The 17,582-nt window shown below is 42.2% G+C and overlaps 1 protein-coding gene across 5 annotated transcripts in view; it reads left to right on the plus strand.

The window, feature by feature from the left end:
- SH3BGRL2 (SH3 domain binding glutamate rich protein like 2) overlaps positions 1-17,582 on the plus strand; it is a 166,014-nt gene that overhangs the window by 60,443 nt on the left and 87,989 nt on the right. For 3 of the 5 annotated variants that reach the window (XM_057302551.2, XM_057302552.2, XM_057302550.2), the window contains exons 3-4: positions 10,576-10,614; positions 11,292-11,410. The exons of the other annotated variants lie outside the window; for them this stretch is intronic. In XM_057302551.2, the coding sequence (XP_057158534.1) occupies positions 10,576-10,614; positions 11,292-11,410 (158 nt within the window). The remainder of the gene's footprint in view (positions 1-10,575; positions 10,615-11,291; positions 11,411-17,582) is intronic. 5 annotated transcript variants of the gene reach the window in all.

Here is a 17,582-nt window from a genome sequence, read left to right on the forward strand (position 1 = left end):
AAGTGAAGCCCTCATACAACACTGGTGGGTATATGAAATGCAGCGACTTTGGAAAATAGTCTAGCAGTTCCTCAAAAGGTTAAACATAGAGTCACGACATGACTCAGCAATTCCACTCCTAAGTATATAGCCAGAAGGAATAAAAATATATATCCACACAAAAATATGTACATGAATGTTCATGGCAACATTATTCATTATAGCTAAAAGTAGAAACAATCTATGTGTTGTATTTCTTTACAACATTCAAATGATGAATGGATAAATAAAATGAGGCATATCCGTACAATGGAAGATTATTCAGCAGTAAAGAAGAAGGAAGTACTGGTATGCATTAAAACATGAATAAACCTTAAAAACTTTATGGTAAGTTGAAGGAGCCAGTCACAACCACCCACATATTGTATGATTCCAGCTATAGGAAATGTCCACAGTAAGTAATCTATAGAGACATAAAGTCATCAGGGCAGAGGAACTTGAGGGGGACTGAGAAATAACTGCTAATGGGTACAGGATTGCTCTTGGGGGTGATGAAAATATTCTAAAATTGTTTGTGATGGTTGCACAGCTCTGCATAAACTAAAAGCCATTGAACTGTATACTTTAAATGAGTGAATTGTAAGGTAGATGAATTATATCTTAATGAAGTTATAAAAAATAAAAAATAAAAAGTGCTCAACCTCGGCTGGGCGTGGTGGCTCATGCCTGTAATCCCAGCACTTTGGGAGGCCAAGGTGGGCAGATCGCCTGAGGTCGGGAGTTTAAGACCAGCCTGACCAACATGGAGAAACCCTGTCTCTACTAAAATACAAAATTAGCCGGGCGTGGTGGCACATGCCTGTAATTGCAGCTACTAGGGAGGCTGAGGCAGGAGAATTGCTTGAACCTGGGAGGCAGAGGTTGCGGTGAGCCAAGATTGCGCCATTGCACTCCAGCCTGGGCAACAAGAGCAAAACTCTGTCTCAAAAAAAAAAAAAGTGCTCAACCTCATTCAATACCAGATGGATGCAAATTAAAAACAATGATATAGTATTTTACTGTAGGCAGGTGGAAACAATTAAAATTTTGGAAAATACTAAGTGTTAGCATGATCACAGAACAATGAGAACTCTCATCCACTTCTTAGGGAAGTGCAAATTTGGATCGCCACTATGGAAAATACTTTAGCAACAACTTGTATAATCTATGACCCAGCAAATACCCTTTCTTGCACTAAACACGAAGAGACATGTAATAATATTTATAACAGATCTTTTTTTTTTTTTTTTTGAGATGGAATCTCACTCTCGTCACCCAGGCTGGAGTGCAATGGTGCAATATCAGCTCACTGCAACCTCCGCCTCCTGGGTCAAGCGATTCTACTGCCTCAGCCTCCCCAGTAGCTGGGATTACAGGTGCCTGCTGCCATGCCCGGCTAATTTTTGCATTTTTAGTAGAGATGTGGTTTCACCATGTTGGCCAGGCTGGTCTCAAACTCCTGGCCTCAGGTGATCCGCCCTATACCAACTCTTTTAATTACAGCAAAACACTGAGTACAACCCAAACGTCTGTCAGCTGTGGAATGGATTCAATTGGCTAGGACGGGGCAGACATCTTATTAATTGTTCCATCAAAACTGCCCACAACAGGGGAGAGGACATTCTGCAAATAGAAATTGAGTGCTATTCGAGCAGGGAAATGGCTAGAAAGAAACACCACTACAACAAGACTAATACCCTCTACACATCAGCTTTTGTTTGTTTTTATTCAATTGGTTCAGAATCCAGAGGCAATATGGGTATGATTACTTAGTGTGGAGTCCTAATTAGCGAAAATGAGTTAGGCTGGTGGGGCTGAGGAGAAAGCAAAACAAGAAAGCAGATAAGCTATGTTGGACTTTCTTCACGGCCCAGGACACATGGCCCTCCTGAGCAAATAACTCAGTATCGTTTTGCACCCATCTTATCACCAGACACCTGCAAGTTAGCTCACTGCAACCTTGGCACTATCAGTACTGCACAAAGCTCTCCTCAGCACAAGCATTATTCTGTAAAATCCCTAGCAAGCCTTTGTTTCTTTGCAGTCAGCTCCTCTTGTGCTAATTCTGCCCATTGCAACCTTGCAACATATTTTCTTACTTTCTCTAATGAATCTGCCTTTCTTTACCTACAACTGTCTTTTAAAATTTTTTTACTCCCATGCCACTGGCCCAGATAATTGCCATTCACCCGCAACATTTAACTCCCTTTAACTCCTGAAAAGCAATGCACCCTATTATTAGCTTAGCCGTGAGCCCAGATTCACAGAAAGAAAGTGAAGATAAAGCAAAATGGGGGCTTGGCAGTTGAGTGTTTTCCAGGGTACAGCATGGGACTCTGTGTGGTGAAGGACACTCTGCCCCTTGCTCTGCCGAGAGGAAAAGTCACAGTAGGCAGAAGGCAGATCAGTCTCCATTTGTCCCTCACTACAGTCTCCTGCCCCACAGAACCAGGCATGGGGACAGAGGAAGCCAATGGACCCTCCACTCTCAATCTGGTTCAGAGCCTGCATTTAACCAGGCCCCCACCAACTCACCCGGGAGCTGGGAGAAAACCAAACTGATTCCTCTCATTTTCATTCCTGTCCCTTTAGGCACAGAATATAGACACTGTCTATCTTCCTTAATGGTGAGAAAAGCACTTATGTCTTTCATCTGAAGTGGGTTCCCAGCTTCTTTTGCCACTAAATCATTTATTTTTTAAGTGTGACATTTACCCAGTTGCCCTTTCTATTAATAAATCCTCACTGTCGCACCATCTTCCCAGGTGACACTGATGTCATTGATTTGCTCCCTCACTACAGCTTCTTTTTCTAGCCATGATACTTAAAATCGTCTCAGGAGTCCCCCCTCAAGCTCTCTCTCTTCTCCCATCATCAACTCTAAACAAATCTCAGTGTCAGTTGAAGGATTTCATGTCCTGAATCTGCAAACCAGGATCATCTGGCAGCACTGTTTACCTAAAGTGATTAAAACCCATGAATCATGATGTTTATACAAGTTTTTCTTCCTTGTAAAAAGGCAAGAGGCAACGCTATAGACCACAGACAGAAGGAATGTTTTGTTTTTTGAAACTGAGTCTTATTCTGTGGCCCAGGCTGGAGTGCAGTGGCACAATCATGGCTCACTGCAGCCTTGATGTCCCCATGCTCAGGTGATCCTCCTGCCTCAGCCTCCCAAGTAGCTGGGACTACAGGCATGCAGCACCACACCCAGCTAATTTTTTTAAAAAAATGTTTTTGTAGAGACAGGGTTTCACCATGTTGCCCTGGCTGGTCTCCCACTCCTGGGCTCAAGTGATCCACCTGCCTTAGCCTCCCAAAGTGCTGGGATTACAGGCGTGAGCAACCTTGCCTGGTGAGAAGGAGTTTTAAGTGTGTCTGCAGAAATATATATTTTTAATTTAGTAAAGTAATACTTCAGCAATTCAAGTGGATTTCACCCTTTAAAACAAAGTTAAACCATTTTGTTGATAAATGTGATCAGTTTTGTGTATAATACATACTTATTCTCACTTGATACAGTCCTCAGTTGGTTCAGCTGAAGAGTTAAAAAGCCTTTTAATTTTCTACCACTTAAAGTTTGTTTGGTCACCATTCATGTCCGTATTTAATAGAGTTAACCTCTCATAATATACATCATTCTCTCTGGGGGAATCCCTGAAAATTCATTTTTACTATGAAGGTTATTATATTTATTTTATTTATTATGCATTGCTTGCTTTTAAGAAGTAGTTGAGATGGCTTAAAAAATATGCAACTACAATAGTAAAGAAAAAAATCAAGCTCCCGACCCCCCACAAAAAAACCCAGGAAACAAATATGCTAGCTTAGTAGCTACATTGAGCAACAGCTTTAGCTCTGAGCTTCCTAGCCGCCAAAGTAAAAAGGGAAACAGAAACCATACCAACACTTCGAATTTAAAAAATAGATTCGGTTTTATTTTGCAACAAAAGTCTAAAATGAGTTTATCAAAAAGGAAACATTCATTCATTTGAAAATCACTTTTTAAAATGCTTACAATGAGCCAAATTGTGTCTGAAATACTAGGAATACAATGTTAAACATTTCAAAAATGGTCTGTGCCCTCATAGACCTTACAGTCTACTGGATGAGAGAGAGGATAAACAAGTCATCAAATAAAAAATATATAAATTACAATTATAGGAGTGTACAGGGAACTAAGAAAATAACCAGGGTCCCTGAGGGGGTGACATTCTAAAAACAAGAGATAAAATGTAGTTTCTGCTCATAGATAAGATTCAGGGAGAACAGGGCCTGGAAGTATTCCTACGAAAGATCTGATTTTCAAGTGCAGAAACCCAAAGTGTGCTTGTCAGTTCATCTGCTTAGGAATGTTACAGAGGGGCAAATTGGAATATAGGCTCCAGATTTGTAGTTAATATGCTTAAGTAAGAGCCCACTGAGATAGAGTCAAGGAAGGCACTTAATGTGAGAGTGGCTATAAGTTAGTTTTACCTAAAGAGGTAGCAGAATCTGTTCCAGGAGTCCTTAAGGATACATGCCTACCTATCTGGGCTTATGTGACCTTGTCTCAACTCAAAGGTTAAGAAAAATGGTCTAATTTGGGTAACTTTCAGCCTTATAATTGCCTCATACTCCTATTTAAGTAAAAGAGAGACATGTAAGTAATGCAGTTTTATGATGGAAACATAGTTTATTCAGAGTCATATTTAAAGTTTGAATAATTTAAAGACTGAAAACCCAGAAGAAAGTTATCTGAAATGTCTTTATTCTTTTCTAGTCTTCTGAGACAGAGTGGTTAGAAGAGGAGATTGCAAGAGAAGAGGCAGAAAAGGAGGAAAAATGGGAGAGGGAGAAGGGTGAGAGAGTGAGAGCCTCTGCTTAAAAGGAATATGATGTTGAAAAAAACTGACAGGCAGAAAACAAGCCTAAGTGCTGTTGCTATGGAAACACTGTACCATCTGTGTTCTTGCCTACCCTACACCAAAGGGTTATATAACCTAGTAACCAGCTAAAAGTTAAAATGGACCTTACAGTGAAACCAGTTATTTTTATTATTTTTTAAAAGGGTGACTCTAAGTAAAAATAAAACACTGCACTACTGTTCTTTCTGTCTACCTCCAGGAGAAGCTTTCTAGGATGCAAGAACAATTTCCCTTGAGGGCATCAAGAAATATCTGAAGTACTGCAATTGCCCTGATTTTTAATCCTCCAGAGGCTATTGTTTTTATTTGATTTATAACGAGGCAGTGTCACAGCAGTTGATATTTGCTTTCAATTGCAATTGATTTACAATTAAACCAAAGGTAGACTAAAACACAAGGTCTGTCCTCCACAAAGACTTTTCACTTGCCAAAAATAAATCTAATTTTTCTCAAATGTAGGAGCAGGCAAAGGATGCGCCTTTCCAGTCTCCCTTGCACAGAGGTGAGAATATTCTAAACTCATATCACTCACTAGAAGTAGAGCTTTCTTGTGCAACGTCACAGGATCTGGGATAAGAATTGTGGTATCACAACTGGCAGGAAAATCAGCCCTGAATCAGCCCACCATTGTGGCCCACAATGATATATTAGAAATGCCAGGTCATAGATAAGCAACTTTCAACTACGACAAGCAAGAATTAGGCAGGTGCTGGGTTTTGCCAGCATTTCATCCCCAGACCACTTTTCTTTTTTCTTTTTTGTTTTGAGACAGAGTCTTGCTCTGTTACCCAGGCTGGAGTACAGTGGTGCAATCTCAGCTCACTGCAACCTCCACCTCCTGGGTTCAAGCAATTCTCCTGCCTCACCCTCCCAAGCAGCCGGGATTACAGGTGCACGTTACCACACCTGGGCAATTTTTGTATTTTTAGTAGAGATGAGTTATCGCCATGTTGGCCAGGCTGGTCTTGAACTCCTGACCTCAGGTGTTCTACCTGCCTCGGCCTCCCAAAGTGCTGGGATTACAGGCGTGAGCCACCACGCCTGGCCTGACCACTTTTCAATGTCTGTAGAGAAATACTGTTAGGGTTCCCTGAACGCCAATCTAAGTCTGTATTTCCAGCCTTCAGTCAGTTCTTCTTTGTAAATATCCTGCAGGCACCTCAAAATCCACATGGACAAAGGTTAATTCAACTTTCCCACATCCTATTACATGTTCTACTTTCCCTATTCCAGTTAAAATCCAAGCTAGGAAGTTCAAAGCCACCTTCCACTTTCTCACCTCCAAACACTTTAGCCATGTAGCTTATGTGAGTTGTCTCGATTTAGCTTGTTTTTTTCTCAGTTATCAGGTAGGCACCTTTCTTAAATTTGTGGTGAAGGTCAAATGAGAAAGCATGTGGAGAATGTTCGAAACAGTGCCTTGACAGGAGCAAACGCTCAGGAAACAGTGGTGGTTTCATGATGATCCCTTGCCAGAAGACTGCATGGACTCCTAATCCATCTTCCTGGGGGCAGTACCTCCCCATTTTTTCCCCTTGGTTATTCTCTTCTCTCTTCAGGGCCCCAGTTGTGCACAGTATATAATCATTTGTCTGCAGAACTTTTCCTGTCCTTGCCTCATCATTGTGTGTTGAGTGTGTTGGGGGCAGATAACTTGTCTTTTTAGTTCACTGGTTTCCAGATGGAGAGAAGGCACATCTGAGCACACACAGAAACATGGGGAACCGCATCCCACTACACTAGCAGCTGACTGAGATGACTAGACCCTGGACTTTGAGCAGATGCCATAATAGGATGTGCCCGTGGAGGCAGTTGATGATTAGTGCAGTTTACATGTGAGAGGAATGCGAATTATTTTAGGTAGGAGGTGGAGTGTACTAGATGGTTTCCAAAAATGGCTGCATCAGTATCTCCAATCCCACAACTCTTTGCAAGGTGATTTTGCCACTTGTCTCCTTAAAAGGTGGAGTCTAATTCATCTCCCCTAGAATTTGGGCTGGCTTTGTTACTTGCTTTGACCAATAAAATACAGCAGGTCTTATGGCTTCTGCTTAAAGGTTTTAAAGTTCTGTTTTCACACTCTTGAAATGCTCCCTCTAAGAATTCTGCCTTGAGACCACCATACTGTAAGAAAGCCCAAGCTGGCTATGCGGAGTAACCACATGCTATAAGATCAATATGCTGTGGTTGACAGCTCCGGGTGAGCCCAGCCTGCAGCCCATCTGCTCTAGGGGTGTAGCCACATGAATGATGTCAGAAGAGATCACAGAAGAACCACCCAGGCAACCCACGCAATTGTGAGGAAAAAAAATTATTGAACTATTAATCATGTAAATGAATACCTTCATAATCCGGTTTTATTACAGTTTAGTTTCCCACTCCCTGTTCTTGAAGTTGCCTCAGGAACTATTTAGACAAAGATTAAGAAGATCATAACTTTCTTCACGGAGTATTATCCAAAACCACCTTGAATTTTTAAAGTTGTGGTAAATCTGTAGTCTTTACAGTACATTTTTAAATCTGGAGAATGAATTCAATGAATGCCTAATTTCAAATTTTAAGTGCCAATATGAAATCTGTAGCATGGGAATTCAAGAAGTTGGACAAACATTTTTATTATCAATTGACTGCTAGTGCAGTATTCAACACATGAAAGTCAAAATGTGAGTTTTGCAAAGAAAACTTTGAACATGTGCTGTTAATCTAGTCAGTTTGATTAAACACACTCAAAAGAGAAATTATCCCTGCTGAGTATATCAGGAAACAAACACAAGCGACTGAAGGCATTATGGTGGAGTTAGTTACCAGGAAGCAAATTTTGTCTGGAAATATAACACTCTTGGTAGAAATTTTTACTTTGCTCATTTCTTTCTGAGCATTCAACTGTCAACTTAATTATATTTTAATTTCCAATGAAAATAATCCAGAGGTTTCTAATTTAAAATAATAATATAATGAAATTCTATAGTACTAGTAGATTGGTCATCTAAACGTGGCTCTGCAAGTTGGGAAACTGACACTTAGGGGCAAAAAGGCTCTTTCCAGAGGTGGGACATGGCCAGATGGAGTAGCTGACTAAGGAAGCACTCCCAAGCCACCTGGCACCCTGTTGATCTCTGGTGGGAATTGCAAGGCATCCAGCGGGAAAGGACTAGTTGGCCCTGCTTAGCCTCTGTGAATGCCTGAAGTCTTAGGGCAATACTTACATGAGATTTTTAGGTTTGGGGTGGTGGGACATGCATGACTAACTCTTCTTAGTCATAAACACACCTATAGCTACCTTCTTTTGTATTCTTATGTCTCTGAAAAATGTATTTTCTCCATATTGAGAGTTAGATACCCTTCCTGGAAGAATTTAGATTCTTCAACTATGCTTACATTAAATTTCTCGTACTATGGTGAACACTGCTGGGTAGTACAACTGGGACTAACACAGGTACCTCACAGAAAAACTGTTGGACCCTTGGTGCCTGGCTGGCTGGCTGGCACACCCTTTAGAAGCCACGTGCTTTTTGGTTAAAATGTCACAGGTTACTGTGTCAAGGAAATTTGATCTTTGGCGTTTTAGAAATCAAAAACCCACATTCCCACTTGATACAGTATTTTTTGTCATGTAAACTCAGGATGATTTCCTTTTTCTGGTGAGTTTATGTAAATTAACAATTTTTGTGATTTATTTATACATTAAGATCTGGATGGAAAGTCCTGCTAATAATATACATTGTATGAGTAATGCTATTACCTACCAGTGCATTCTTTCTTTCTTTTTTTTTTTTAGAAAACAATTTCAGCTTTAGACATTCATTATTTTCAAAATTAAACTTTGGGCTCCAGTTTTGAGATAGACATAAATATTTTTCCCCTGGTTGTTTAAAAGGAAAACATACTTTGCTTCTTTATTAGAATAGAAACACTCCTCCCAGTACATTTTTAGAATCCTTCAGACTTTTAAAGGGATGTTGCTGCTGACTTTGCTACCAGAACCCCATTTGCCTTTTCCCCCAGCAATAGTTTTATGAGAATATAAATAACCTGTTTCACAACATACCGTTTCTCACATAAGCCTTGTTTGCTTCCGAGGTCATTGTGATTTCAGTGGTTGTAATTTGGTTCAGCTGGTCCTACAATTTTCTGCAGTTTGGAGCTTCCTATCTCCCACTGATTCCCTGTAGCTTCAAAACCACAGCCTTGCAATAGAGAATGAACAAATAAGAAAACTAGAAGTCTAGTGGCCAGATCCAGGGATGGAAAGCAGAGCCCTGGACTATTACACTCAAAATGCACAGCTGGGGAAACCACACATGCTGAGCTCCGAATGTACCAGGCAGAAGGCAGAATTCTGGGCTCTTATTGCTTCCTTTTCTTCTATTTTCATTATCACCATCTCCCTCCCTTCTTTTAACCTACAGTCCTATTGCGTACTTACCCCATAGATCTATGGCATTGTTAGATGTTCCAGCCTTTCTTCGATTCTTCCCTTCCGTGCTGCCCCATCCTAATCCTATGGGGACTGCTGTACCCACTGCAGATGCACTGCCCCTGTATTAGTCTGTTCTCGTGTTGCTATAACTACTTGAGACTGGGTAATTTATAAAAGAAAGAGGCCAGGCACGGTGGCTCATGCCTGTAATCCCAGAACTTTGGGAGGCTGAGGCGGGCGGATCACCTGAGGTCAGGAGTTCAAGACCAGCCTGGCCAACATGGTGAAACCCCGCCTCTACTAAAAATACAAAAATTAGTCAGGCGTGGTGGCGGGCATCTGTAATCCCAGCTACTCCACAGGCTGAGGCAGGAGAATTGCTTGAACCCCAGGAGACAGAGGTTGCAGTGAGCCGAGATCGCACCATTGCACTCCAGCTTGGAAGACAGAGCGAGACTCCATCTCAAAAAAAAGAAAAAGAAAAGAGGTTTAATCAGCTCATGGTTCCTCAGGCTGTACAGGAAGCATGGCTGGTGAGGCCTCAGGAAACTCACAATCATGGAAGAAGGTGAAGGGGAAGCAGGCACGTCTTACATGGCAGGAACAGGAGGAAGAGAGCTAAGGGGATAGTGCTACACTTTTAAACAACCAGGTCTCGTGAGAACTCACTCACTATCACGAAAACAGCAAGGGGGTAGTCAGCCCCCATGATCCAATCACCTCCTCTAACACTGACGATTACAATTTAACATGAGACTTGCGTGGGGATACAGAGCCAAACCATATCAGCACCCTCCAGTGTTTCCTCAATTGGGAGGAAGAGAAGTAGCAGGAGAGGCCTCCCTGGCTTCCTAGAGGGACAGTCCCCAACAGCACCTGGACCAAGATGTACCAGGATCATTCCTCCAGTACAACTTGCTCCTTTAATCTAGATTCCTATCTAATTGTTCATATATGAAAGTGTTATTTTCCACAGTGTAGATTCAGCATTAGCTTTCTGTAGACAAGAAACGTGTTTAACTCACTGTGTCATACAAAGGGCTTGGCACGTGGTAACTGTTTCAAGAAGTTCTGACTTAATAGGATGCAGAACTTCCTCCAAAAAGATTACAATTCAACTGAGGGCAGTAACATGGGGCATTATAGTTTTATAAAGATTCCTAGAATGCCTCAGCAGTTATTATTCAGAGGCAAAAGTGACAAATAAAATTTTTGTTGCATGTTTTTCAGACTTCAACCCAGGAAGCTGGCTTCTCACCCTGCCTATAGGTGAGAACCTCCTGAAATGTTTTCTGAAACTACCCATGTCCCACCTGCTTCATTCCCCTTACCACCAATTTTGATTCATTAGATATAGGACACAGTTGGAAACTAGGCAATGAAGTTGCCTAAGTGATTGTCTCATGCCTAGCAAGAGTACACTGGGTACACTGCCCCCACAGAATGCTGAAATGCAGAGCCCTATACTAACAATGTGGCAAAACTAATCCTTCCACACCCTGCAAAATTGCTGGGGAGGCTGTGGGTGTAGCACTCTATGGTCTTAACACACTGCCTCACAGCAGAACTGGAACCAGGCAGGGTGGAGATTCAAGTTGATCATTTACACTAAACATACATTGACTGTTGGTGTTAGAGGTGCCTCCTCATTGGTAAGCAACAGAATTTTCCCTTGCGTGATAAGCTCCTTTTACATGCATGACATTGGACGCTGAGGTATGTATTTGAGGCTGGTGTGCTGATAGTCAAAGTAATTAGGTATCATTGGCTGCAAAATGAAATTTTCTTAAGAGGAAAATGTATGTAAAGGGAAGGAAGAACGTACTATTTGAAAGATCTATGTTTGACTATCTATTAGGCAAATATCCAGATGAGTTTGACTGGAAAAGGAGGAATGGTCATGCCTGATGCTGGCTTTGATCCAAGAATGTATCCTATCTTTCCAGACTCAGGGTCCTGACCTGCACCAGCCCTGCCCTCTCCCCTGCTGACAGGGGACTCTCTTTCGTTCCTCAGCATCTCATGCGTCTGTCTGGCCTCATCCATCCCCAGCCCTACAGCATGGGTAAGTCAACAGAACTATCCGAGTTCTGTTGAGCTCAGACAGTTCTGAGTTCAAAAGAACTACTGCCATAGTTCTTTGCCAGTGGCAATTATTATTCATTCATACACAGTAGACACAATAGCCATACTGATCCAAGCAATACATAGCTATATTCTCATTAGCTGTCAGGATTCCAAAACACCAAATCAGTCCTGTCTCAGCCTGGTCACCTTTATTATAAAGACAATCATATTTTTAACTAATGAAGGAAATAGGCTTGTGAACACACAGTTAGATGAGGCTGGCTAACAGCCATTGCATTTAACTGACCAAAGACGGCAGGCCATTCAAATCTCATTTTTCATGTATCCTAACAAATAGATTTATTATGGCATTTTTGCATATGGAAGCCATATTTCTAATGTCAAATTGAAAAATTTTAGAAATATCATTCTTCAACCTGTTATAGTTTTAGAGATATGCTGCTTGAGATAATGCCTGCTTTTCCACACACTGACTTTACATTTGCTTCTTCAAATATTGCAAGACATTTTGCTGACATTTTTATCTGGAGAAAAGGAAGGCACACTATTACTATCCTATTTGATAGTGGTGAAAGATTCCAAAAAGGCAAATTGGGAGAATGAAATAGAAATGAGGCCTCAAGTCCGTGGCTGCCACTAATTAGTCATATAACCTTGCATAGTCTCTTAACTCATTGAGCTCACTTTTCTCAGTCATACTTTTCTTTTCATTCAACATAATTTTTGGAATTATGTGCCATTGTTTAGAGTCAAAAGAGTCTCATAAATAAATTGCTTCAGGAGTTCATGCTTTCAGCTTGGAAAGGTAGAGAGGTCTCATACCCTTGAAGCCAAAAGGAAGCTGCACCTGTGCCTGCCTTACACACAACAGGGCCTGCTCTTATCTTCATAAATGCTCACAGCAGTTCATAAGTCACTAACATGATGAATATGGCCCTTTGTTATAGAAACAGATGTTTCTCATTATTCTTATTAGCTGCATTAAAATAAATCACCCTAGGGTTCAGTGAGGATCAAATCAAAAGGCTTGGACTTCACTTCGTGGGAGACAAGTCACTCCAAAAGTAATTCAGAATGGTAGTTTCGACATTCACATTTAGGATCAAGTTTTACCTGATGCTCCCGATCTGGCTCCTCCCCTCTTGCCTCAGGGCAGGCTGAACATTTTTCTTAGTAACTGTGGTCAGTCCCATAACTTACATTGAACGTCCTGGCTGCACAGTCCCCATCCTTGTCCTTCCTGTTGCATATCATCTGACAGAGAAAAGCCCTGGGTTTGGGAGATAGAGACCTGGCCATATATGGCACATAGTAGGAACTCAAGACAAAATTGATTCATTGAATTGAGTCTGTATTCTAGTCTTGGATTTGGTGTGTGGTTTTGGGGAGGCGAGGGTCTAAACCTAAGTTTTCCCACATGTAAAAGTAAGAAAGTTAGACTTTGTCATTTTGACTATCCCTTTTGGCTCTAAAATTCTATGATTTTATTATTTTTATATATCAGCTTTACCCTAAACTTGGATCCATAGTCTAGTCTTCCTTTGTGGGACCCAGTATACTCTGAACTCCTCCACAAAAGTGAAACTCTCTGAGTTTTGTTGTCATCATTTATAAAGATGTACAACAATATATAGGGCTGTTTTGTGGCTTAAATGAAATAAGAATGTAGGTGCCTAGCAATATTCCTGACACAAAGAAGGTACCCAAAAAATGATAGTTGTTGCTATTTTCGTTATTAATGACAGGTTTTCCTCTACAATTTTAGCTAATGAAGGTTAAATCAATTGATCTTAAGTTAACTACAGTATATAACCTTTTTTTTTTTTTTTTTTTTTTTGAGACGGAGTCTCACTCTGTCACCCAGGCTGGAGTGCAATGGCGCAATCTCAGCTCACTGCAGCAACCTCCACCTCCTGGGTTCAAGCAATTCTCCCTCCCTCAGCCTCCTGAGTAGCTGGGATTACAGGAGTCTGCCACCATGCCCAGCTAATTTCTGTGTTTTTTAGTAGAGGCGGGGTTTCGCCATGTTGGCCAGGCTGGTCTTGCACTCCTGACCTCAAGTGATCTGCCCACCTCGGCCTCCCAAAGTGCTGGGATTACAGGCGTGAGCCACCACGCCTGGCCCTACAGTATACAACTTAAGTCTCTCGTTTGAAAATTTTCAGTCATAGACTCCAGTGTTGGGCAAATCCAGATTCCAGTAACAACTCAGCCATTTACTAGCTGCGTTACCTTGGATGGGTCACTTAACCACTTAGAACCTCAGTCTTGTTATCTGTAAAACAGGCAACATTATGCCTCTCTTGCTGGTTTTCTATGAGGATTAATTGTATGTAAAGAGCCTGGTATAGGAATGGCTTGATAAATACCAGCTATAATGGCAAGTCCGTGATGTTAGACAAGGCTGGACCCAGACTTTTAAAACTTCACTGCCAGGCGCAGTGGCTCACACCTGTAATCTCAGCACTTTGAGAGGGCAAGGCTGGATAATCATGAGGTCAGGAGTTCGAGACCAGCCTGGCCAACGTGGTAAAACCTTGTCTCTACTAAAAATACAAAAAATTAGCTGGGCGTTTCTGGGGTTGGGGGGCCTGTAATCCCAGCTACTTGAGAAGCTGAGGCAGGAGAATCACTTGAACTCAGGAGGTGGAGGTTGCAGTGAGCCCACATATCACCACTGCACTCCAGGCCAGGCGACAGCGTGAGACTCTGTCTCAAAACAAAAAACAAAAATAAAAAAACCTCACCATCCATAGGAGAGAACAAACATGTGCAATGTATTAAATTCTATTCTCCCAATTATACCCTACAGTGATTTCTGCCAGCATTCCCCATGATGGTTTTATTTTCCCTACCTCACCTTTATCTGGGAACTTCCAGATTATTATCATGGATCTAACAATAAGTGGGTAAGAAAATTTTAGCGGATTCCAAAGGTAAGGATAGTTAAGGCTACCTACTTTCTGATACAGTGCTGCTAAAATACAAACCTGGAGCATCTGTGCAATCCGAACCAGTGAATAATACAAAAATCATTTTGATTTGACTTTGAAATGAAGCTTGGGGTGTTTTGGCAACAATCTTCCTCTCTAATTAAGTTCTGCCTAGGATAAAATCAATTCCCATTTCCTGAGCTCACATCAACTGAAAGCAGAAAGAGGCTGCTCAAAAACCTACTTGGTTTCAGAGAAGCCCACTTTGCTCAGTGTTTAGTATTTGCCACAAAAATCCTTCAGCTATCCACAAAATGCACAGAACCAGACTATGTCTACTGATTAAGTGGGATGTGCACAGAATATTGATTTAATGAATTCGGCAGGCACTGCCCAATCTCATTCACATGCATCTGTATCTTTCCTGGCCACATAAAGGTCAGGGAGCAGCTCTCAGAGACACTCGACTGCTGACCCTGCCATCACCAGCTTGTGGAAGGAGGCTTTCCCCAGGGGACCTTGGGTTGTCCACTGTGGAATGCCAGTCTTCCTGGGACTTTCATTCCCTGAGGATAGGTGTGGGACATCTCTACAGGCTGGTTAGACCCAAAGACAAGCAACATTCTGTTTAGATCACAGCTGATAAACGATTTGACCAGGCTGTGCTTTTGAGAATCAGAAATGAAAAGAATCTGCAGCTCAAAAGGAGAGAAGTTTTGAAGGGCATCTCTTCATTCTTATTCAAGCATCAAAACCTGCATCAAAATCCAACTGTTCAAGTGCCTGAAGCAGGCCTTTGTGCCTAAAATGTCTGAAATAGGAAAGTCATGACCAAGTGAAGAAAGAGCTACATTTATTTGAGTGAAACAGACTCACTTCTGAATATTATAGGTTATAGTATGCACTATATTAGTCCATAGTTTCTGGGTACATTTTAGGGAAATGAGTAGAGTTATACCCTTTCTCAATACCTGATAGTATTCATACTCTAGAGATAAGGCTTTTGTATAAACTTTAGAAACAATGTTTGTGTGAACTTTGGAATTACCTGTCAGATAATTCGACTTCAGTTACTCCTGAAAAGGAACTCTTTTTTTTTCTTTTTTTGAGACAGAGTTTCATTTGTTGCCAAGGCTGGAGTGCAGTGCATTCGGCTCACTGCAACCTCCATCTCCTGTGTCAAAGCAATTCTCCCTGCCTCAGCCTCCCGAGTAGCTGGGATTACAGGTGCCCGCCACCATGCCTGGCTAATTTTTGCATTTTTTAGCAGAGATGGGGTTTCACCATGTTGGCCAGGCTGGTCTTGAACTCTTGAACTCAGGTGATCCGCCTGCCCAGGCCTCCCAAAGTGCCAGGATTACAGGTGTGAGCCACCATGCCCGGCCTGAAAAGCAACATTTTTTGACCTGATTCTTTTAAAGACATTCCGTATTTTCCCTGAAGGAAGGTGAGTTTGGGGCATTAAGTGGTGTGCAGCAGGGGCGGCTTTGACCTGAGTTTCTGGCCCCAGTCCCAGAGCCCCTGCCAGTCCCTGTAGTGAGAGAGTCCCAGAGCCCCTACAGTCCCTGTAGTGAGAGAGGAGGAGCGCCCCCGCTGTACTGTGTATTGAGCAGATATTCTTTGCATAGTATTGTGGCTGAGTGATAGTCTGAACCATTAGCTTATGTTTTTTTCCAAAACGTTTTCTGTTCTCTACCACTGCCCACTTCTCATTCTCATTTCACTGCCTCAGGAGAGACCCAGGGCATGATGGGTAGCAGAAGAGTTTTTAGATTCTCCTGGGTTTGGTTGTCCAAGAACCAAACCCATGGAAGTGGACACAGTTTGAGGAAGAGGCAGAGGCCTGGGGGACACGAGAAGGAGAGCAAGCCTCCCTCTGGATTACAAAAGGGATTTCCCCAGGGCACTGTCCAGGAGGAGAGAGTACACTGCGGGCCCTGCTGGGATCTGTACAGAACTGGGCCCTGCTCTGAGGAGGGTCTAGACTTCAGACTTTAGCTGCAGGGTGCTCCTAAGGAGGACACCCTTGGGCCTTGAGTACACAGCTTGGGAGGCAGACATGACAGATGTAGAATCATTAGACTGCCCCGATGTGGTGCTGCCACAGTATTATAGACTAAATGTGTCCTCCCAAATTCCTATGTTGAAGCCCTCACCCCTAATTGCTAGTATTAGCGTAGAAAAGCCACTGATTCAAGCTGAGACAAACCCTGAGTCAGGCTTGTTGGTGGGAAAAGGTATATGTTTTGTGGGTCACGGAGGCCAGTGGCCACAGGAGAGGAAAGGGGTAGTTTCAGAAAGGACTGAGACTGAAACCCAGGACAGACAGCAGCCAGGTACACAGAGAAGAGGAGGGCCAAAAGCCACTTTCTGATTTGGTGAGACTCTGGGAGTAGAAACAGAAAGAGCTGTGGAATTGGCCCAAGGCGACCTAGAAGTTTACTCCCTTAGAGGGGGTTCTGCTGTAGATAAGCACTTCTGAGTTCCGTCTCAGGGCTCAGCTTATAGGTTGCCTGCATAAGCGACTGATACAGGCACTAAGCAGAGGAAGCCGGAGGACTCACTGTCAACATCCTGCAGTGGACAATGCCTTTGACACCAGCACTCACACAGTCTTGGATTGATTGGTTGGAAGCATCCCACTGCTTGGGAGGCCATAAGGCCCCTGGGTTATTTTAAGTTTGGGAGACTCACAAAAGATCACACTTCTGAGAGAGGGAGGGCTCAAAAGGAGATTCTGTTTCAGCCAGTCAGTGAGTTGGGCTGGATTACACCATAAGTTTACAGCCGTGACTGAACTTCCAGGATGATATTGTTCGAAAAAAATAACAAAAGTTCAGCTGGACCATTGTCACCACAGTGATTTCTGTGAAGCCTCTTCTGCGCAGGGTAACTCCATAGCCTGATGCACCTTACTGGTTAATAAACATGCAAGCTTTGGAGGGGCACCCAGAAGCAAATGTGGTTCTACACCTTATGAGATAAAGCACGTACTAGACAAACCTCTCTAAGCTTCAGCATTCTCATCTATAAAAGGGGAATACCTCCCTCATAGAGTTGCTATAATGATTAATTTCATCACACCTATAAAATGCCTAGCGTACTACTTGATAGGTATTAAATGCTCCACAAATTATTGTTTTTACTTTAAGGGTCTTTGGTTCTTTCTGTATGTGAGTTGTAGCACACAATAAACTATACCCATCTAAATGCCAA

The sequence above is a fragment of the Pan paniscus genome, chromosome 5 (assembly GCF_029289425.2).
Source record: "Pan paniscus chromosome 5, NHGRI_mPanPan1-v2.0_pri, whole genome shotgun sequence".
In the NCBI taxonomy this organism is placed as follows: Eukaryota; Metazoa; Chordata; class Mammalia; order Primates; family Hominidae; genus Pan; species Pan paniscus.